Source organism: Delphinapterus leucas, chromosome 16, assembly GCF_059928025.1.
Source record: "Delphinapterus leucas isolate spDelLeu-1000000601 "Yukka" chromosome 16, BTC_Dleu_Yukka2, whole genome shotgun sequence".
NCBI classification, from domain to species: domain Eukaryota; kingdom Metazoa; phylum Chordata; class Mammalia; order Artiodactyla; family Monodontidae; genus Delphinapterus; species Delphinapterus leucas.
In genome coordinates, this window is record NC_143144.1 from 13061109 (window position 1) to 13085509 (window position 24401).

The 24401-nt window shown below is 36.0% G+C and overlaps 1 protein-coding gene across 1 annotated transcript in view; it reads left to right on the top strand.

Moving 5' to 3' along the window:
- Window positions 1-506: 506 nt before the first annotated feature.
- Window positions 507-24401, top strand: part of LOC111163992 (uncharacterized) — a 48869-nt gene continuing 24974 nt past the window's right edge. The window contains exons 1-4 of the mRNA XM_022553246.3: window positions 507-2423; window positions 3495-3627; window positions 16674-16818; window positions 17470-17565. Coding sequence (XP_022408954.3) covers window positions 3613-3627; window positions 16674-16818; window positions 17470-17565 — 256 coding nt within the window. The 5' untranslated portion in view covers window positions 507-2423; window positions 3495-3612. The remainder of the gene's footprint in view (window positions 2424-3494; window positions 3628-16673; window positions 16819-17469; window positions 17566-24401) is intronic.

A 24401-nucleotide genomic window follows, 5' to 3' on the forward strand; every position in this document is an offset into this window, starting at 1 on the left:
TTCCTGCTGAAATCTTTTTTTTTTTTTTTGCGGTACGTGGGCCTCTCACTGTTGTGGCCTCTCCCGTTGGGGAGCACAGGCTCCAGACGCGCAGGCTCAGCTGCCATGGCTCACGGGCCCAGCCACTCTGAGACATGTGGGATCTTCCCGGACCGGGGCACAAGCCCGTGTCCCCTGCATCGGCAGCGGACTCTGAACCACTGCGCCACCAGGGAAGCCCCTGCTGAAATCTTGAGCACAGTCACAGGAACCACATCCATTAATGCCCTTTGATATTCTTATTTGGCTCTTTCCTGATATAATCCCTTCCCCCAGTCATGGAGTTCCTACTGGGATTTTATTTGAGATTGCTATGAATTTGTACATCAGCATGGAGAGAACTGATATTTTTATAACATTGAGACTTCCTATCTAGGAATTTGTTATATCCCTCATTATATTTTATAGTTTTTGTAAAGATTTTCATATTTTTCATGCTATTATTAGGTATACCTTTAAAATAATTTAATTTTCTGAAATTTTTTATATTGAACTTGTATCGAATTTCTAAAACTCTTATTTTGGATACTTTGAATTTTCTGTGTATATGATTGTTTTACTATATTGCTCTAAGAACTTTAGAAAAATGCTGAATAAAGTTGGAGATAGCAGGCATCCTTATTTTTGTCCTACTTTTAAGTTGAACACTTTCCATATTAACTATAATATTTGTTGTAGGTATTTGTAAAAATACTTTTTTAAAAAGGCAAACATATAGGCATGAAGAATACATAGTGGTTGCCAGAAGTTAAGAGTGCTGAGAGGTTTTTATTTCAAAAGGGTATGAAGCAGTTTGGGGGGCAATAATGAAACAGTTCTGTATTTTGACTGAAGTGGTGGTTACACAGATCTATGCATGTGTCAGAACTCATAAAACTGTACCAAATAAAATGAACTTCTGTGTATATATATAAATTTTAAATTAAAAAAATTAAATCTCAGTAAATGATATCTTACATGTTCTACATAAACATTTACATTTCTTTCAATTCTCATAATCAACTTTTTCAAACACGTATTATTCATTTGAATTTTCTTTTTTATTATATTGCTGCTTAGTTCTGTAGCCCATTTTAAGTTTTTTCTTTCTATTGATTTAAAGATCTTATTAAGTAATACATCTTTTCTTTTATATAGTAAAAATATAATTTCCTGGTTTCTTTGCTTTTAACATCTTTTAAAAACTAGAACTGAGTTGTTTGCTATTTTTTATAATAAAATGTATCACATTAAATTTATGGGTTTCTTTGTGTCACAACTTCTCATCTCTATTTATTTTCTTTTACTAACTTAGTGGTTTACTTTAAACATTTCAAACCTTGAATCCATGTGAACTGTATCACATGTGATCTATGGATATAAACTTTATTCCCAATTGTTGGGAATGACTTGATGTTTGGAATATTTCATTCTTTCCCTCATTGTTTTGAAATGCTACGTTTATTATGCTACATTTTAAAAACATTCTTAATCATGGACGTTGTATTATCATGAAGCAGATGCCAAACTATTTTCATAACTGAGCAATTATTATACGTATTGATATTTCTTAGGCAGCTTTCTCCTTTTTGAAATGCTTTCTGGCTGTTAATTTAGATTTATTTTTATTCCAGATGAAGTTGAGAATGCTTTTGTAAAGTACACAATACTTTAAAAAGTCACGGAGAAAAAAGTACATGCAAAAATTTGTTGGGATTCTTATTGGAATTTTGTCCAAAATTTTTGAATCTTTCTATGAAAGGGTATATCTCCCTTTAATGTCACAAATGAAAGAATGTTTATATAAATGACTGTTTTCTTTTGGATTGTGTCTTATTTATCTACAATTTTCATTTATTGCTTTCATGATTTTAATGAACTGGCTTTCTTGTCCGCCCCTCCTCCGCTTTTTAATTCCTGAACAAATCGCTGATGATGGCACATATTATTCTTTTATTAATGGGGTCTATTTCCCAGTATTAAAAACAAGTGCAATTGACATACAGGTTCCCTTTCCTTGACAGCTCTGTGTGTAAATTTGCATTCTGGCTGCACAGAGAACTCAGCTGTAATCCGTAACTTTGGGGGGAGTCCCTGACCAGCTTAAAGCTTAGGGAACTTAAAACTCCAAACTTCCCACTGCTAGGTAAGGCTGCACTCTCAGCCAATCCCGAACCGCCAGCCGCGGAGGCTCAAGGGAAACAGACTTCTGACGTTTGGCTCAGACTGTCTGGCCCTGCGTGCGGGCCATCTGCGCATGCCTAGAGCCACCTTTGTGCACTTCCGCCTCTGTGCACTGCAGCCTTTACTTCTGTTTTCCTCAGGCCTTGCGTGGGAAGCGGTTCACGGGCTGGCGGGTCTGTGCGCTCTTCTAGGGCCAGTGCTACACGACGAGGGAGAGGCGGGTGAGCCCGGGAGGGTTGGGTGAGGGCCGACGGGAGCCCTCGGTTTGGAGGGCGGGAGGGAGAAGGTCGGTGCCTGGTGGTGGGAAGGAGCTCCGCGAACCCCCGGGACGCCGGGAAGCTGGCGTCTCAGTCAGGAAAAGAAGCTGAAGCCCCTGCTTGACTAGCCGCAGCACTGAGCTGGCGCGGCTGTCTGAGAGGCCCCCTTTTTGAGGGCGCAGGAGGAGGGCTTAATACGCATGCGTGACGGGTGCAGCGAGCCTCTCGGGGTAGGTGGGCGGTGCTGCGGGGAGAGCGCGCGAGGCTGAGTTATACAATAGTTAGCTTTGTACACATACCCATGCCTATGGTTCTCCATTTATGCTTTTTGGATTCCGAACTGCTCTTCAGTCATGTCCATCACTTCATCTTGATATACGTTGTCTCTCTGTTCCGCCTGCCCGAGCATTCAGGAAGGATCAAGAATTATCCGGTTTTTGTATCATGTGATAGAATTTCTGTCTTTTTGTTTCTGAAGATTAGTGCCTTGTTCAGATCAGTTAGTGGCAAAGACTAAAAGATCCGACTCCTAAGCCAGTACTGTTTACTTTTCCATATAACTAAAAGCAAGTTTTTTATGAAAGATCCTTTTGAGAAACAGCAACAAAGATAAATTAAAACACGGGTCTTAAAGCACTGCTTTTTATAGCTTTCTGTGGAGTCAGTAACCAAAGGTTTAGTAATATTAGTGGGGAAATTGATAAACAGCTTAGTTTTGAGTTTTTTTATTTTTCTTTAGTCTTGAGTGTTTTTTTTTAACAGCAGCTTTGGTGAAGAGTTAATATTCCTTCATAATGTGTTTTTTAATTCGTTTTGACCAGTTTTATCATTTAAACTTTTTTTGTGAACACCAGGGGAGATTTAAACTGTTAAAATATCCTTAGGAGGTAAATACCTAACTCTGAACAATTTTATACCCAAGAGCTACCTGATTATATTAGAGTTTAGGTAGGTGGTCTTCCACCATCTGTCTCCCTGACTCTTCTGAAGGTCAAAGGGACATTGAGGTTTTTCCTTATCTAGTGGTGTGTTTAGCTTTATAGGGAAGGAGAATTCAGGAGCTGCCACACAGGCCAGATCTTTCATGACCCCAGTCCTCTTCTAACCCAGCGTATCTTGAGAGTTGTCTACATTTTCCCAAGAACAGCAGAAAATGAATAAATCCCAGGTAAGTTTGTTCATTCATTCCTTTATTTAACAATGGATTTTGTGAGATTTGTAAGAGTCCATATGTTAAGATGGGAAATTAGTTACAGATAAAAATCAAACTTAATAGAAAATATAAAGTTCACAGATCAATAGCTGGACCAAATTGGCTTACAGATATATACTAATCATTATATAATGTATAGTTTCTAAGTTGACCCACAGATACATTTCTGATGACCATGGCAGAAAGGGAGACACTGTATCTTGGATACAGTTTCCTTTCAAGACATAAAGACATCTTCTTACTGGAAGATATTCTTCTTGGTGTTAACGTAGGGACACATAGTGAGTAACCTTCCAGGGACTCACATAGTAAGTAACCTTCCCTGAAATGAGTGCCTCAAACCATTCCTTACTGGGAGTAAAAGGGTCCAAGAGAGGGTTCAAATAATCAATTTTATGATAGTCTTATTTATTTTGGTATACAACTTGGTGTGTTTAGATTAATAAATGGCCTGCACGCCTATTACAAAATTACTTTATCTTAGCCCAGCTGTGTGTACAAGTCCTGCAGCAGATGGTTCAAAGTTAAATTCTCTGGTAAATGTTTCTGAGCCTCTCAGTCAAATTTCATCCCATAGCATTCTGTCTTGGTTCTTCTCCACTTCAGAATCTGTTCAGGTCACCAGTGACTTAATTGTAGTTGCCTTCCTTGAACAACTGCTACATTACCCTACTGACTACTCTCTCCTGGAAAGTCTCCTTTGCCCACTTCTGATACCACTCTTCTGATGGCTTTTTCCTGGAGTCTTCCTCATTATGCCCCATAGTTCAGTTCCGAGTCTATTTCCAAGTTCTACTAGTCTTCTTATTTTACCCCTGTATGTACATTGGAAAAATATATAGTTAGCTGAACAATACTGTATATTGTTTTGGGTGCTTTTAAAAAATATGTAAATTATTTTAACATATGTATGATACACATTTTTCTCCCAATTCACTAATAATTTGAGATCGATCCATATGTAGTTTATTTTATTCCTTTTAAAGTTATATTTTCCCATTCTAGGTATTTTATTGGTAGACATTTAGATAATTTCCATTTTTCAGTAATATAAACAGTGCTGCTATGAATATCCGTGTCATTCTCTCTGCACAAATACAAGTGTATCTCTAGACTCTAGAGCAGTGCTTCTCAAAGTGAGGTTCTTTGGCTAGAAGCAGCAGCAGCACCCGGAAACTTGTTTGAAATGCAGATTCTCATGCCCTATCTCAAACGTACTGGAAAAGAAATTCAGGGGTGAGGCTCAGCAGTCTGTTTTAACAAGGTGTTCATGTGATGCTGATACCTGCTGAGTTTAAGAATCACTGCTCTAGTGTTCTATGATTAATATTTTTGAGTTATAGGCTATGAGGATTTCTAATTTTTCTATGTACCTTGTTATTCATTAGCAGACTACTTTTCTTCCCTCCTCACCAGGTATAAAAGTTATTTCCTCAGTAATGGGTGAAAAACTTCACTTTAATTTTGTGACTGATTACTGAGGTTGTGCAGTTTTCATAAATTTATGGCTTTTCAGGTTGTTTTCTTCCACTGAGTTTTGTAAGCATTCCGTATGTATTCTAAATGTAATCTTTTGTTGTAATTGTTACTAATTATCTTTTCTTAGTATGTTTTTTGTCTTTTAATTTAATGGTATATTTTCTGTAACTTTTATATTATGATACAATCCTCCTGTGCTTTCTATTTATTTTTGGCTGCATTGGGTCTTTGTTGCAACACGGGGTCTTTCTCTAGTTGCAGCAAGTGGGGGCTACTCTTTGTTGAGGTGCACAGGCTTCTCTCAGTGGTGGCTTCTCTTGTTGCAGAGCAGGGGTTCTAGGCACACGGACTTCAGTAGTTGTGGCACGAAGGCTCAGTAGTTGTGGCTTGTGGGCTCTAGAGTTCAGGCTCTGTAGTTGTGGCTCACGGGCTTAGCTGCTCCGCGGCGTGTGAGATCTTCCAGGATCAGGGCTTGAACCTGTGTCCCCTGCATTGGCAGGCGGACTCTTTTTTTTTTAATTAATTAATTAATTAGTTAGTTAATTATTGCCTGCATTGGGTCTTCGTTGCTGCACGAGGGTTTTCTCTAGTTGCGGTGAGCGGGGGCTACTCTTTGTTGTGGTGCGCGGGCTTCTCATTGTGGTGGCTTCTCCTGTGGAGCACGGGCTCTGGTTCACATGTTTCAGTAGCTGTGGCACATGGACTCAGTAGTTGTGGCTCGCAGGCTCTAGAGCACAGCCTCAGTAGTTGTAGCACACGGGCTTAGTTGCTCCGTGGCATGTGGGATCTTCCTGGACCAGGACTCGAACCCATGTCCCGTGCTTTGGCAGGGGGATTCTTTTTTTTTTTTTTTTTTTTTTTTGCGGTACGCGGGCTTCTCACTGTTGTGGCCTCTCCCGTTGCAGAGCACAGGCTCCGGACGCGCAGGCTCAGTGGCCATGGCTCACGGGCCTAGCCACTCCGCAGCATGTGGGGTCTTCCCAGACCGGGGCACGAACCCGTGTCCCGTGCATCGGCAGGCGGACTCTCAACCACTGCGCCACCAGGGAAGCCCTAGCAGGGGGATTCTTAAGCCCTGTGCCACCAGGGAAGTCCCTGCTTTCTATTTTTCATTCTGTTTTCCTTAGCCCAAGGGCCTAATGAAATTTTTCTTTATTTTGTCTAAAAATACCAAGCATGTTTTTTGTCTAAAAATACCAAGCATGTTTTAAAAAAAAATTTTTTTTTTAAATAGTATCTTAATCCATCTGGAGTTTTAAAAATATATATATGTGTATATTTGTGTGTGTGTGTGTATGTATGTATATATATATATATATATATATATATATAATGTGATTAAAGGACCTAATTTTATTTTGTCTGTGAAGAATAAGCACAATAAAAGGATAACACTTCCTGACCAAGCACCAACAAAACAGATTTGAGTGGGAGTGCCTGCCATATTTCTTCATTACGCATGCTGCTGTCTTGGACTGGGTAGATTTTGTCATATTCACAAAGTATTCACTGAGTCTTATTAAGAATGAGAGTTTAATTTCTCCAAATGCTTTCTTAACATTTTATGGGGGATATTTCCACATCTCTTAATAACTAATCTTTGTGTTTTGAAACAAGACCCACTAGGTCAAAAAGCATTATTCTTTTAATGACCTACATAATTCTGTTCATCAGTATTTTTTCCATAAACTTGTCTATAGTATTATTATTATTATTTTTGTGTGTGGTACGCGGGCTTCTCACTGTTGTGGCCTCTCCCGTTGCGGAGCACAGGCTCCGGATGCGCAGGCTCAGCGGCCATGGCTCACGGGCCCAGCCGCTCCGCAGCATGTGGGATCTTCCCGGACCAGGGTACGAACCCATGTCCCCTGCATCGGCAGGCGGACTCTCAACCACTGCGCCACCAGGGAAGCCCTGTATTATTATTTTTAAAATGTTTAATCTGTTGCTTTTTATTTCTAACAGTTTTTCATTTGTGACTTTTATTACGATATGTATTTATTAGTCTTTCAAGGAACCAGCTTTTGGCTTCATTTATCTATAATTTTCATTAACTTCTACTTTTACCTTTATTCCTTGCTTCAGCTGTCTTGGTTATAGGCTATTTTTTCCAACTTTTTGTTGAAGATGAGTTTATTTTAAAGCTTTTAAGTGTATGCATTTAAAGATGTAATTACCCTCTGTGTACCATTTTAACTACAAAATCCAGGTATCAATATGTAGTGCTTTTTTTTTTTATGCAGGCTTCAGTTTCTATTTTCATGCCTTCTTTGATCAATAAATTAGTGTATCTTATTTTTTAATAAATCTTATTTGTATATGTATAGCAGGTTCATAGAAAAGTCACAGATCTTAACTATATCTTAACTATAGAACTCAATGAATTATTACAAATCCATTTCCCATGTACTGTACTTTTCAAGGGACTGTACTGTAAGATTTAAAATGTTTTCTTTATTTTTTGTGTTTGTTTTTTTATGTATTATTTGTGTGAAAAGTATTATAAACCTATTACAGTACAGTACTATATAGCCGATTGTGTTAGTTGGGTACCTAGGCTATCTTTGTTGGACTTAGAAACAAATTGGACTTACGAACGTGCTCTCAGAACAGAACTTGTTCATATGTAGGGGACTTAGTGTATTTCTCTTCTTGGAGAATCATCTTTGCTCATTTAATTCTTTTGGCCCTCAGTGTTACCTTATCTCATATAAATATAGCCAAACCTACTTTTATTTTACTTATATTTTCTGCAGCATGTTTGATTTTTTGCCCGTCATTTTATTTTCAAATTTTCATGTTCTTTTCTTACAAATAACCTGTGGCAGGTTTTGTTTTTCAAGCCAGGTATGTCTGTCATCGATAAGAAATTTAGCACATTCATATGCCATCTTATAGCTTAGTTGCTCTTTTTGCTATTTAGTTTAATACATATCTTAGTATGACATCATTGATATTTTTTATGTTCTTTTTATTATATTTTTTGTCATACTTTCTGGTTCTTTATGCACTGCTAGTCACATTTATTTTCTTTTTTTTCTAATTTGGTAGATTGCTGCTTTTTGGTTCTGATTACCAGCACATTAGTAATTGTTGTAATTGAATCTGTATTTCTTTATTAACATATGTATGTTAAATAATACTTTCTCATCAAGATCTTTTGATTGTCCATTGCTCGTCTTTCATCTAAGTTAGAGAAGAACTTCAGAAAAATTTTGTATTTCCACATCACTCCTAAAAAAGTGCCTTGGTTTTGTTTTGATATTTCATACTTTTTTGTTTCAGGCTATTTGTTTCGTGAACAGTATATCAGTTTTATTTCAGAGACTTTCAGTCAAACGGATGTTATAAATTCCAAAAAATATCTGTATTTTTTTCCTCAGTTCATTGAAGTAAAGTGTACATAACTTAAGTGTCAAACTTAAGTATCCCATGAGATTCCCTGGTGCTCCAAGTTCCTCATTATTCTGACTTCTGTTATTGTTGATTACTTTTGCTTCTATGTCTGGCTTTCACTCGATATAGTTTCTGTGAGATTCATTCGTTTTGCTAAGTATATCTATTTCTTTTTATTGCTGTATAGTATTCCACTATATGACTCTGCTACCGTTTATTTCTCCATTGTATTGGTGGGCATTTGGGCTCTCTCTAGGTTTTGGCTATTAAAAACAAAACTTCTGTGAACATTTTCTACAGGCCTTTGGTTAAGAAAAACACACATATGTTGGGTGTATAACTAGGGGAGGAATTACTATATATAGCTTGAGAAGAAATTCCCAGATGTTTTTCCAACGTGTATATGTTTACTTATACTCCCACTAGCAAGGTATGAAGGTTTCAGTTACTTCATGTTCTTGCCAATATCTCCATATGGTGTTTTCTGACGTTTTCGTTTTAGACATCTAAGTGTGTATAGTGGTATGTCATTGTGGTTATCATGTGAGAGTAAGATAGGGTGTAGGCAGTAGATAGGGGCATGAGGGAACTTCTGGATTTAAGGTAAAGTTTTGTTTCTTGACCTGGATTCTGGTTAAGTGGGTGTGTTCACTGTGAAAATTCATTGAGCCATTTGTACACTTACGTATACTTGTGCATTGTTTTTGTATATATATTATACTTCAATAAAAATTACAAAAATCACAAAGAGGTGACAGTGACAAATTAAGTTATCTAAAGAAGTCTGAAGAATAACAGCTAAAACCAGGAGTCAGAATAAGATTACTTATTTTATACATGGGGATTAGGTCAACAAATATAATTGTATCAACAAATATAATTATACCTATAATTATATCAAGAAATGTAATTGTACATATTTCAAGTGTACAATGTGATGATATGATATGCATATATATTGTGGGATGATAACCAGGATCAAGATAATTGACACATCCATCACCTCACATAGTTAACTCTTTTTTTTGACAGTGAGAATGCTTGAGATATACTCTCAGCAAAGTTCAAGTATACAGTACTGTATAATTCATTATAGCCAACTGTACTGTACATTAGATCCTCTGAAGTTATAATAACTGAAATTTTATACCTTTTGACTTACATCATTCCATTTCTCCATTCCCCCAGCCCTTAGCAACCCCCGGCAACCCCCATTTCATTCTCTTTCTATGAAATTGGCTTTTATTGTTGTTTTTGTTGTTATTTTTAGATTCCACATATAAGTGCTACCAGTAGTATTTTTCTTTCATTGTCTGACTTATTTCACATAGCATAAGTCCAGCCACATTGTTTCCAGTGGCAGAATTTCCTTCTTTTTGTCGCTGAATAGTATTCCATTGGATATATCCATTACATTTTCATTATTCATTCATATGTTGATGGACCACTTAGGCTGTTTCCATGTTTTGGCTATTGTAAATAATGCTGCAATGGACATGAGGGTGCAGATATCTCTTTGGGATAGTGATTTTATTTCTTTTGGGTTTATACCCAGAAGGGGAATTGCTGGATCATATAGTAGTTCTATTTTAAATTTTTTGAGGAGCCACTATAGTGTCCTCCATAGTGGCTGCATCCGTTTACATTCCTACCAGCAGTGCACAAGGCTTCCCTTTTCTCTACATCCTTGCCAGCATTTGTTATTTCTTGTCTTTCTGATAATAGCCATTTTAAGGTGTGAGGTGATTTCTCCTTGTGATTTTGTTTGCATTTGATGATTAGTGATGTTGAACACCTGTTCATATACATGTTAGCCATTCATATGTCTTTGGAAAAATGCTTATTGAGGTCCTTTAACCATTTTTCAATTGGATTATTTGCTTTTTTGCTTTTGAGTTGTATGAGTTCTTTATAGATTTTGGATATTAACCCTTCATCAGAAACATGTTTTAATATTTTCTCCCTTTCTGTAGGTTGCCTTTTCAGTTTCTTGATTGTTTCCTTTGCTGTGCAGAGGTTCTTACGTTTGATGTAGTTCTACTAGTTTATTTTAGCTTTTGTTGCCTGTGCTTTTGGTGTCTTGTCCAAGAATCATTGCCAAGAACCATGTCAAGGAGCTTCTTCCCTATGTTTTTTTCAGGGGTTTTAATGTATCAGGTCTTATGTATAAGTCTTTGATCTATTTCAAGTTAATTGTTGTGAGTGGTATAAGATCAGGGTCCAGTTTTATTCTTTTGCATGTGGATATCCAGTTTCCCCAACACCAGTTACTGCAGAGACTGTCCTTTTCCCATTGTGTATTATTGGCACCCTCTCAAAACTCAGTTGACTACGTAAGTGTGGGTTTATGTCTGGGCTCTTTGTTCCACTTGATCACAGCTATTTTTATCACACATAAGTCTCCCTTTCCCTGAAATTAATATTCACTTAATGTAACTTAATTGGTTCTTTATTCATTATTCCAGAAACCATTTATGAATATTTATTATGTGTCCTAATGTGTGCCAGAAGCTGAGGATTCTAAGAAGAATGAGATATATATTTATAACTCCTTATAAGGAGAAACTCTTAGAATTATGTAGGGCATTAAAACAAACACATAATTTTTGTATCATTTCAAGTCCTACAATAGAGATGTAAACAAACTCCTGTTTTGTTTTCCTCAGGATTTTTTTCTGGTCAAAAAAAAAAAGAAAGAAAAAGTGGGACTTCCAAACTTAAGATAACTGTTTTTTACATTGAGTGATTTAACCTATTTTCATTTATTGTTGTTTGGTTTTAGTCCTTCCATCCCACGGTATATTTATTTGTACTTTTTCTTGTTGGTTGTTCATTACATGTTTTATTCTGTTTTGTTTTTTCAACACTGAGCTTACGATGCAATATTCTGTTTTAACATAAGGTACCTAAATTTTATCATCTCTCTCCACCTTACGTCTTCATAAACTTATGTTACTTTACTTCTCATTCAGTGTACTCTCCCTCTTCAGATATTTAAGGAATCTCAGCCTTGGTACTCATGATATGTATCTGCATCAAGAGATAAAAAGATTTTATTTACATGTTCTTTATTAGCAGCATAAGAAAATGTCACAGCTTCATATCTCTCCTTTCAGAAGGTATAAATTATTTTGTTGCAAACTTCTACAGCTGCTGGCTGTCACTTTACTAGCATCTTGTTATTGCTGCTTTTATGAATTCATTCACCATTTCATATATGCCATTTTCCTCCTCGTTTGCATTCTGATTTTTTTGGTTTTGTTTTTTGCTATGTCATGATTCAGTAAAGTGTGTAAGGTGCATTCATTGTAACTGTATACTGATTTTTTTTTTTTTTTTTTTGCGGTACGCGGGCCTCTCTCTGCTGTGGCCTCTCCCGTTGCAGAGCACAGGCTCCGGACGCGCAGACTCAGCGGCCATGGCTCACGGGCCCAGCTGCTCCGCGGCATGTGGGATGTTTCCGGGTCACGAACCCGTGTCCCCTGCATCGGCAGGGGGACTCTCAACCACTGCGCCACCAGGGAAGCCCTGTATACTGCTTTTTAAAAAATAACAACAACAACACATATATGTCCTAGTAACTACCAACTAGCTCAAGATATTTAATATTTCCATCACCCCTTCAGGTTCCTTTCCAATCTTTAACAACTTCCCTTCCCTTATGTGGCACTGTTCTATCATTATTTGTTAATGTTGCCTGTTATTGAAACTTAGATGTATAGAATTAGTGTGTACACTTTTATATAAGGCTTTTTTCATTCAATATATGTTAGATTCACCCATGTTGCTGCCTGTAGTTTATTCCTTGTATTACTGCATAGTGTTCCACTACATGAAAATACTACAATTTACTTACCCATTCTCCTTTGGAGAGGATTTTTTTCTTTTTATATCTAGTAGCTTTTTAGTTATAAAATTTTGTATTTTTTTAGTTTTTACTCTAGATGTTACAGTTTGTGTTTGTGATGTTGTTATATGTAATGAATATTTATTTGGGTGTTCCTCCAGGATTCCTTAACTTAGCTCCTAAAACTCTAATAATATCCCTAAGAGCTGTAAGGGCATCTGTTGTTATAATATTTAGTTTTTGTTCCCAGTTCCTGAAGTAGCTTCAGAGAAATTAAGGTAGAATTGGTGTCTTTTGCTGTTCATAACAAGCTGCTTTCAACCACACCTGAGTTTGTGTTAATGAGGTGACTTTTGGAATGCCTCTAAGAATGAGATACGGGTACCAGGAACACTAACCATGTGATTAGAGGGTTGGAACTCTCTGAGGAGGGGTGAGGGGCTGGAGGCTGAATTAGTTGCTAATGACCTGTGCTTTAATCAATCATGACTATATAATGAAACCTCCATTAAAATCTTTGAATTTATGGGATTCAGAGAGCTTCCAGGTTGTTGAACATGAGGGTGGCGAGCTCTGAGAGGGCATGGAAGTTCTGTATCCTTTTACCCATTCTTGCTTTGTGTATCTCTTCCTTCTGGGTGTTCCTGAGTTGTATCCTTTTATAATAAACCATTAATCTAGTAAGTAAATCATTTTTCTGTCTTCTGTGAGCCACTCTATCAAATTATTGAACCAAAAGAGGAGGACGTGGGAACCTTGATTTATATCCATTGGTGAGATGTACACGTGACAATCTGCATTTTCAGTTCGTGTCTGAAGTGGGAGTGGTGTTGTGGGACTGAGCCTGGGATCTGATGCTATAGTGTCAGAGTTGAGTTAATTCCTTGGAGTGGGAAAAACTCCCACAAATTTGGTGACCTGAGGAGAGTAAAACAGAGGAATTGAGCTTTTCCTCTACAGTTTTCTTATTTTTGCCTATGTGCTTTTACCACTCGACAGACAATACAAGAATCTTAAAACAGTTTAAGTATCCTTTTACTAGTGTTTTGCTGTATTTTACTTTTGTGTTTGTCACAGATTCCAGAAGATGTTACTTGTTGCTTTAAAGTCCATTTTCAGTTTTATTTATTACTTCCCGAAGCTTTGTGCTTCCATCAGGTATCATTTTCCATAACTGTAGTATTTCTTGTCTGTGTGTACTGTTGATAACTTTTTCAACCCTTATGTGGAAAATATATTCATATCAGAAGAATATTTTTGCTGGATTTGGAATTTTCTAGTGACATTTTTCCTAGCTGCTTAAATTGACATTCCATTTTGTTTTCTTATTTGCAAATGGCCTATTCAAATTTTTACGCAGTGTCTTCTCATTTTCATAGTTTCTGTTGAAGGGTTTGCTGTCAGTTTAGTTACCAAGATGACTTGCCTTTTTTCCCCCTCATTAATTTATAAAATGTCTTTATTAGGGATAGGACTTCTTTGTCAGGTATATGTATTCCAAATGCCTTCTCCCACTCTGTGTGTTGAATTTTTATTCTCTTTCTGTCTTTTGATAAGGGTAGGTTCTTAATATTATAGTATTATTATATAATTTGTGTCCCGTTTAAGAAATCTTTGCCTATTCTGAGGTCATGAAGGTATTTCTTATGGCATTTTCTAAAATTTTTATTGTTTTACTTTTCAAGTTTAGATCTATATACCGTCTAAAATACATTTCTCTTTACACTTAAGGTAGTAATAAATGTTCTTTATATCAGTAACTAAACGAGCATCATTTATTGAAATGATTGTCCTTCTGTTACTCTTGTCATAAATCAAGTGACATATACGTGTGGGTCTGTTTTTGGCCTCTTCTTCCATTCTGTTGATATGAAAATTCTTATGCTGGTATCATACTGTTTTAATTATGGTATATTGATAATTATACATGATAAATGATACTCTTTCTGGCTTTTTTTTCAAGATTGTTTTGTCGATTTTCACATATTTCACAATTAGCTTGTCTGGGATTTTGTTTGAAATTGCTATGAATTTGTACATCAGCATGGAGAGAATTGATATATTTTATAATATATTTTATAATATTGAGCCTGCCTATCCACGAATTTGTTACATTCCTCCATTTATTTCGGTCTTATTTTCCTTCATTTTATTTTTTGTAAAGATTTTCGTATTTTTCTTGCTATTGTGAGTTGTACCTTTAAAAAATTTAATTTTCTGAAATTTGCTATACTGAACTTGTATCTAATTTCTAAAACTTTTATTTTGGATACTTTTATTTGGATTTTCTGTGTACTTGATTGTTATACTATATTACTCAAAGAACTTCAGAAAAATGTTGAATAAAATTGGAGATAGTAGGTGTCTTTATCTTGCTCCTAATTTTAAGTGGGACACTCCATATTTTACCATTAAGTGTGATACTTGCTGGAGGTATTTGTAAAAATCCTTTATCACATTGAGAAAATTCCTTTCTATTTCTAGTTTGCCAAGAGGTTTTTTTTTTTTTTTAATCCTGCTTTTCTGTATTTACTGAGTTGGTCATATCATCATCTCTTAGGTTTAAAAACTATTTTTTCTTGTAATTCTACCTTTCAGAAAATTCCGTCGTGGCCTTCATGACCTGTTCTTTTTCTGTAAGCTAGTTAAAAAGTGATTTTTCCTCAGCTTCCAATCTTTTTTATTTTCACTCTTAATTTTCTGAGAGCCTTCTGATTCATTCTTGATGACTTCAGACACTACTAAACTATTAATGTCTACCAAGTCCTTATTTTCATTCTACATCTCCAGTATTATGCTTCAGATTTATTATAGTTGAGACATATCTTGCTAAAGTACAGTGCCCAATCTATTTTCTTCTAATATTGCTGGCTTGCTTTGTGACTCTAGTATCTGTACAGCTGTTCATGCATATAACCTGAGAAAACATTTCCTTTTCTGTCCGTGAATTGCTGATCACATTCTGTTGCTGTCTATCTCCTTTTTTTTTTTTTTGCAGTACGCGGGCCTCTCACTGTTGTGGCCTCTCCCGTTGCAGAGCACAGGTTCTGGACGCGCAGGCTCAGCAGCCATGGCTCACGGGCCTAACCGCCCTGCGGCAAGTGGGATCTTCCCGGATCGGGGCATGACCCATGTCCCCTGCATCGGCAGGCGGACTCTCAACCACTGTGCCACCAGGGAAGCCCTCTATCTCCTTTTATCAATGCTCTATTTGCATCCCAGTTTCTACTTTAGTAGTTTATGTAAATGGTGTTGTTTTGTCCTTTAGCTTTCCCTTCCCTTTTTTAAAAAAGAGAATTGGTTCTGATATAAAAACCTGGTCACATACTTTCAGTATATCCTTGAATCTCTTCTTTGACTCCTCTTTCTCTGCAGCAGTGATCCCTCAAGTAGAGGCATGAATTCTGGATGATATCAAAAACAATACAATTGAATATCTTCTCTTATATGTTCTACAGACATTTCAAGTTCAGTAGGTCCAAAATCTTTCCTGTCTTATTTTCTACACATCCTAATTATTGTCTCTGAATTGAAGGATTGGAACCTAGAATATGTATTGTAGTGAAATAAAATATTAGACTTTTTTTACATTTTAAGTCTAAGAATAGAGCTAAAGTTCATAATAAATTTATTGTTAGTTTATTTCTATAATTTATAAATATAAACTTCTCTAGTGTTCAAAAATATTATTTAACGTGGAAAGTTATCACATACTTTGGAGACTATTGGTCTGAAGTTACTCTGTAATCTGTTCCTTGAATACATCCATGGCCCTTTTTCTTATCTCAACTCTTCCTCTGCTGTTTGCCTTTTTGCTCATTTCCTGAAGATGTTAGAGGGCCGCTGCCTTTGCCTGTGCCCTGGCCTTGTGTTCATGAAGAACACAGTGTTACTCTTTATCCAACAGCTGTTCTTCCTCAGTGAAGCTCAAAATAGAACTAGTTTTGCTTCTCATTTAATATATTATGTGTGTACTTTAACAATAGTGCTTGTAACATATTACTGCAAGTTTTCTTACCAGATTATATGCTTCTTGAATACAGGATGATTTTTAGTAATCTTAGTATTTCCAAGGACTAGCATAGTTCCAGATCCATTGTGCGGGCTTGATAATTAATGCAATGGCAGAATATTTCTACTATGATTTCTCTTCCTCTCCCAGAGTATAAAGCAAAAGAAACATTCTGCAAACCAATTTGGTAATCTGTAAACAGTAATCATGGTAAGGATTTGTTTCCATACATCTTCTTCCATGTCACCTTAATTCTGAACATTTCAGATTGAACAGAAATTCCAGGGATCGGTATCATTTACGGATGTGACTGTGGGCTTCACCCAAGAGGAGTGGCAGCACCTGGACCCAACTCAGAGGTCCCTTTACAGAGATGTGATGCTGGAGAACTACAGTAACCTTGTCTCAGTGGGTAAGGTCTGTTTATTATGTAATTCTAAATGTCATTTAAAAATTTTCTTTTAAACCCTAATCCTCAATTAGGGTTAGATTAAATTATTAGATCCTCATGGTGGGATTAATGCACTTACAAAAACAGGAGGAGAAAAGGGATCTTTCTGCGTTCTCCACCATGTGAGGACACAGCAAAAAGATAGCTATCTGCAAACCGGGAAGAGAGGCCTCACCAGATTCTGACCATGCTGGCACCTTGACCTCAGACTTCTCAGCCTCCAGACTGTGAGAAATAAATTTCTGTTGTTTAAGCCTCCTGGTCTGTGGTATTCTGTTATAACAGCCCGAACTGACTAAGGCATCAAGTAGTAATAAATGCCTGAGAATCTTAAATCAGACCCTCATCCTGGCCACAAATTTATAATGGAAAAAAATGCTTTTAACTAAGAAACACATGGACATTCTGTAGAGTTTAATGATATTTAAGATTGGAAGTCAGGAGTCAATGTTTATTGGTCACTTTTGGGCACCAGGAAGACATTTGTATTTACTTCTCCAAGGAAATGTTCAGTGGTACTTTCATTGACCAGCTCTAGAAGCTTCCTCCTCTTCCAGAGGCCCTGAAGTCTAGGCCACCCGGTCCAAGTCCTAAATTATTTCATTTTGACAGGGTATTGTGTTACCAAACCAGAGGTGATCTTCAGGCTGGAGCAAGGAGAGGAGCCATGGATACTGGAGGAAGAATTCCCAAGACAGAGCTTCCCAGGTGAGTTAATGTGTACTGAACAAATGAACATCAGGGAATTTATTAGTCCAGAGGTTGACAACTTTAAAATGTTTTTTGAAGAATATCACATTAGAGAGTCTAATCCTTATAAGTGACTTAAAATACTGATATTTTGAATCACACCTCCAGATACCACTGTTACAAAAAATGTTCTCCTTTTGATTCACTTTTTGAATATTCATCATTCTTAAATTTGTCAGTAGTCCAGTTTTTGCCCATCTCATCTTTACTCTTGTTTTTCTTGGTTACTCTATGATTCTCAAAGCAATTTCAGTTGCCTGCCTTACTACCTCCATTGCTCTGCATTCCTGTTGTTATTGGCCATTTTTTGACTTAAATAATTTTTGAGTACCTGCTATACTGTAAGAGCTGAGTGTAGTGTGAAAAAAATAATGTGTCTTAATGAGTTTATAGAAGTAGTGTTGTTAATGGCCACAGGTATGTGAAAAGATGCTCAACATCACTAATCATTAGGGAAATGCACATCAAAACCACAATGAGATATCACATCACACCAGTTAGAATGGTTAGCATCAAGAAAACAAGAGTTAAGATGTGTTGGCAAGGCTGTGGAGAAAAGCGAACCCTTGTACACCATTGGTTAAGATGTAAATTGGTTCAGCCAGTTTGGAAAACAGTATGCAGGTTCTGCAAAAAATTAGAAATAGAACTAGAATATGACCCAGTATTTATGCTTCTCGGTTGTATACCCCCCCAAAATGAAAACAGGATATTGAAGAGATATATGCATTCTGATGTTTATTGCAGCATTATTCACAGTAGCCAGGGTATGGAAACAATCTTAGTGCCCATCAACAGATGAATGGATAAAAAAGATGTGATGTGTACAATATGTATACACAGTGGAATATTATCTAGCCACAAGAAAAGGCGGTCATCCTGCCATTTGCAATACGGATGGGCTTTGAACACATTATGCTAAGTGAGATAAGTCAGATAGAGAAAGACAGGTTACTATATGATATTACTTATATGTGGAGTCTGAAAAAGCCTAACTCTTAAAAACAAGAGAGTGACGTGGTGGTTACCAGAGGATGAAAGATGAGGAAATAGGACATGCTATTTAAGGGTACCAACTTGTAATCAGTAAATAAGCCTTAGAGAGCTAATGAACAGTATAGTGAATAGAGGCAACAGTATGGTATTATAATCATCAAATTTGCTAAGAGACTAGAACTTAAAGAGACTAGAACTTAATTCTTCTAACTACTAAAAAGAAATGATAATTATGTAACATGATAGTTGTGCTAATTATTGCTACAGTGGCAGTCACAGTATAGCTTATAAATTTGTCAAGGTAACGTTGTACACCTTAAATTTATAAAGTTATATGTCAAATATATTTTAATTTTTAAAAAAGTAGTGTTTTGATTTACATTTCCCTGATGATTAAGGATGTAGAGCATCTTTTCATGTACTCTGTGGCCATCTGCATGTCTTCTTTGGAAAAATGTCTATTCATATCCTCTGCTCATTTTTAAATCAGATTTTTTTTTTTGTTATTGTATGAGTTCTCTATGTATTTTAGATATTAACCCTTTATCAGATACATAGTTGTAAATATTTTCTCCTATCAGTAGGTTGCTTTTTTCATTTTGTTGATGGTTTCCTTTTATGTGCTAAAGCTTTGAAGTTTGATGTAGTCCCACGTGTTTATTGTGCTTTTGTTGACTTTGCTTTTGGTTTCAAATCCAAAAAAAAAAAAAATCATTGCCAAGACCACTATCAAGGAGCTTATTACTGCCTATGTTTTCTTCTAGGAGTTTTATGTTTTATGTTCCCATCTTTAATTCATTTTGAGTTAGTTTTGCATGTGGCTATACAGTTTTCCCAACACCATTTATGGAAGAGACTGTCCTCTCCATGTTGTATATTCTTGGATCCTTTGTCTTAAGTTAATTGATTATGTATGCATGGGTTTATTTGGGGGCTCTCCGTTCTGTTCCATTGATCTATGTCTGTTTTTATGCCAGTACCATGCTGTTTGATTATTATAGCTTTGTAGTATAGATTGAAATCAGGAAGTGTGATACTTCCAGCTTTCTTCTTTGTTCTCAAGATTGCTTTGGCTATTAGTCTTTTGTGGGTCCATACAAATTTTAGGATTGTTTGTTCTACTTCTTTGAAAAATGCTGTTGAAATTTTGATAGGGATTGCTTTGAATCTGTAGATTACATTGGGTCATATGAACATATTAATAATATAATTCTCTCAGTCCATGAGCATGGAATAACTTTCCGTTTATTTGTGTCTTCTTCAGTTTCTTTTATCAGTGTCTTATAGTTTTCAATATGCAGGTCTTTTATCTACTTGGTTAAATTTATTTTTAGGTATTTCATTCTCTTTGATGCAGTTTTAAATGGGATTGTTTTCTTACTTTCTCTTTCTGATAGTTTGTATTAATCTATAGAAAAAACAGATTTTTGTATGTTGATTTTGTATCCTCCAACTTTACTGAATTCATTTATTAGTTCTAAAAGTTTTTTGATGGAGTCTTTGGTGTTTTCTATGTGTAATATCATGTTATCTGTAAATAATGACAGTTTACTTCTTCCTTCCTGATTTCGATGGCTTCTTTTTTTAATTAATTAATTTGGTTGTACCAGGTCTTAGTTGTGGCAGGCAGGCTCCTTAGTTGCAGCTTGCCAGCTCCTTAGTTGTAGCACGCGGGCTCTGTAGTTGTGACATGCAAACTCTTAGTTGTGGAATGCATGTGAGATGTAGTTCCCTGACCAGGGACTGAACCCAGGCCGCCTGCCTTGGGAGCACGGAGTCTTATCTTCTCTGGTGGGGAAGTCCCTGGATGGCTTTTATTACATTTTCTTGCCTACGTCCTCTGACTAGGACTTCCAATACCATGTTGAATAGAAGTGTCAAGAATGGGCATCCTTGTCTTGTTCCTGATCTTACAGAAAAATCTTTCCGCTTTTTACCATTGAGTATGATTTTAGCAGTGGTCCTGTCATACATGGCCTGTATTATGTTGAGGTACATTTCCTCACTACCCACTTTGTTGAGAGTTTTGATCACGAATGAGTGTTGAATTTTGTCAGATGCTTTTTTTTTTCCATTTATTGAGATGATCATTGATTTTTATCCTTTCCTAATATGATGTATATCACATTGATTTCCAGATGTTGACTCATCCTTTCATTCCTGGAATAAATTCCACTTCATCGTGGTGTATGCTGCCTCTATTGGATTGTTGAATTTGATTTGCTAATATTTTGTTGAGAATTTTTGTGTCTGTCTTCATCAGGGATATTAGCTTGTAATTTTCTTTTCTTTCAGTGTCTTTGTCAAGTTTTAGTAACAGGGTCACGCTGGCCTTCTAAAATGAATTTGGAAGTGTCCCTCCCTATTAATTTTTTGGAAGAGTTTGAGAAAGATTGGTAATAATTCTTTAAGTGTTTGTTAGAATACACCAGTGAAGCTGTCTGGTCCTAGGCTTTTGTTTGCTGGGAGTTTTTTTGATTATTGATTCAAACTTCTTACTAGTAATTGGCCTGTTAAGATTTTTAATTTCTCCCTGATTCAGTGTTGGTAGGTTGTATATTTCTAGGAATTTATTCCTTCTAGTTGTGAAATTTATTGTGGTATAGTTTTTTATAGTAGTCTCTTACCCTTTGTATTTCTGAGGTGTCACTTGTAACATCTTCTTTTTTGTTTTTGGTATTATTTATTTGAGTCTTCTTTTTCTCACCGTGAGACTGTCTAAAGGTTTCTCAATTTTGTTTATCTTTTCAAAGAACCAACTCTTAGTTTCATTGATCTTTTCTACTGTAATTTTATTCCCTATTTCATTTTTATCTGCTTTAGTCTTTGTTATTTCCTCTTCTACTAATTTGGGCTTCATTTCTCCCTCTTTTTCTAGTTCTTTGAGTTGGAAAGTTAGGTTGTTTATTTGAGAGTTTTCTTATTTCTTGATGTAAGCATTGTCATTATGAATTTCCTGCTTAAAACTGCTTTCACTTCATCCTGTGAGTTTTGGTCTGTTGTGTTTACATTTTCATTTGTCTCAAGATAGTTTTTTTTCTCCTTTGAAAGTTTTTTTTCTCCTTTGAATTCTTCTTTGACTCATTGGTGTTCACTGGCATTTTGTTTGGTCTCCAAATATATGTGAACTTTCCAACTTTCTTCTTGTAATTGGTTTTTTTCATTCTATATCATTGTGGTTGGAAAAGATGCTTGATATGATTTCAGTCTTCTTGAATTTGTTAAGACATATTTTGTGGGCTAACACATCTATCCTGGAGAATGTTCCTTGTACATTTGAGAAGAATGTGTATTCTGTTGCTTTGGGGTGGAATGTTTTGTGTATATCTATTAATTAACCTGGTCTGATATGTTGATTAAGTCCAGTGTTTCCATATGGATTTTCTGTCTGGATTATCCATTGACAAAAGTGGGATATTATCCCTACTCTTATTGTATTGCCATCAGTTTCTCTCTTTAGGTCTCTTAATATTTCCTTTATATTTAGGTGCTGCTGTGTTGCGTGCATAAATATTTACAAACATTATATCCTCTTTGGGGTTGAATCCTTGTGATCTGTGTTGGTTTCTATGCATTAGATAAAATAGCCTCTCTCCTCTCTTGAAGGAGTAGTCTCATGTAAGAGATATGTTTTACTCTTCAACTCTGCCCTAGCTCTTGGTTGTCCTTTAAAACTTTCCTATTGTCTAAACAGCCTAATTTATTTTTAGTGGCTCCCAATATGTGAGGGTGTTCCAAGACCTATCAGTGTCCCAAAGCAGAGGATCTCACTCAGAATCTAGATTGCGGCTGATTGGAGGCCAGACCCTCAGGCAGTACCTTTTAAAGAGTGCAGATATATAATTCTGTGGGACCACAGGTATAAGCCTTGCTAGCCACCAGAGCCAGGTGATGTTAGAGGTGTCTCTAAGATTGTAGCAGTTGCAGCAGTCAGGGTACAAGACTAGTGTGGACGTTCCTTTCTGGAAGATACCCATGAGCTGGAGTGAGGCACAGGGAGAGTGCAGAGAAGTCACCCTCCAGGTGGAGTGAGTTAGGAGAGCACAGAGTTGCCACTCATTTACTGTTTTCAAATGATAAACCTACCTTGCTTTAGAGGGGTAAGTTCCACGTGGTCATCCTTTATAATCCTTTTTATACGTTACTGGATAAAATTTGATAGTGTTTTGTTGAGGATTTGTGGGTCTTCAATACTCATAATATGTTGATCTTAGTATTCTTGGATATTGATCTGTAGTTTTATCTTCTGATGTTTGATTTTGGTACCAGGGTAATATTGGGCTCATAGAATGAGTTAGGAAGTGATCTTTTCCATTTTTTTGAATAATCAATATTAATTATTTTCTAAGTGTTTGGTAAAATTCACCAGTGAAACCATCTGAACCTGAGCCCTTTTATGGGAAGTTTTAAAATGACTAATTCAGTATTTTTACTTGTTATAGGTTTTTCCAAATTTTTCTGTTTATTCTTGAGTCACTTTCTGTATTTTTTCCTAATTTCAGGAATGTTTGCCTTTCATTAAAGTTATCTAATTTGTTGGCATATAATTGTTCATAACATTTCTTTACAATTATTTTTGGTTTTGTAATGTATAAAATATTACAATTTTGTAATGTTAGTGTATTATATCCCTAGTGTATATACCATCTTTCATCTGTAATTAGTAATTTGAATCTTCTCTGTCAATCTAACTAGGGATTTGTCAGTTCTGTTAATCCTTTCAAAGAATTATCTATTTTCTTTCTACTCTCTGTTTCATTAATTTTTACTCTAATCTCATTTCCCTCCTTCTGCTTGCCTTGAGTTTGTATTGCTTTTTCCTCCCCCTGTTTTTCTAAGGTAGAGGGTTATGTTATTGATTTGAGATCATTCTCCTTCAATAGTGTTATTTGCAGGTATAAATTGCCCTATAAGTACTGGTTTACATGTGTCTCATAATCTTGGTATGTTTTGTCTTCATTTTTACTCATCTCAAAGTATTTTTCTAATTTCCCTTGTTTACTGCTTTTTTGACTCTTTTATGTAGGGATGTGTTATTTAATTTGCTCCTATTTGTGAATTTTCAAAATTCCTTTGTATTATTGATTTGTAATTTCCTTCCATCATGCTGGCAGAATCTTTTTACATCTATTCTGGGGAATGTTTCATGTGTACTTTTGAAGAATGTGTATTCTGCGACTTTGGGGTGGAGTTTTGTATTTATGAATGTTAGATCTGGTTGCTTTATAGTGCTATTCGTGCCTTCTTTTTTGTTTGTTTGTTTTTTCTTCATATTCTGCCCAGTTATTTTATGCATTACTGAAAGTGGGATTTAAACTCTCTAATTATTATTGTTGATGTGTGTGTTTCACCTTTCAATTCTGTATGCACTTCATGCATTTTGAGACTGTGTTGTTAGCAGCATATATGTGCTTAGATTTATGTCTCCTTTATCTGTTAACTTTTTATCATTATATAGTGCTCCTACTTATCTCTAGTAACATCTTATCTTTTTTGGTAAAGTGTATTTTGTCTGGTATTAGCATAGCCACTCTAGCCTTATAGATGTTGTATACTTGTTATATGTTTTTTTGTTTTTAAAATTTTCGATCTATTTGTAGCTTTGAATATAAAGAGTATCTCTTGTAGACAGCATGTGTTTGGATTCTCACATTTTATTCAACCTGACAATTGCTGTCTTTTTACTGGATTTTTCAGTGCATTCCAAATTTGTTATTATTCATATAGTTGGATTTACACCTGCCGTTTTACTTTTTGGTGTTTACATGTGCCTTTTTGAGCCTGTGTTCTTTTTATTA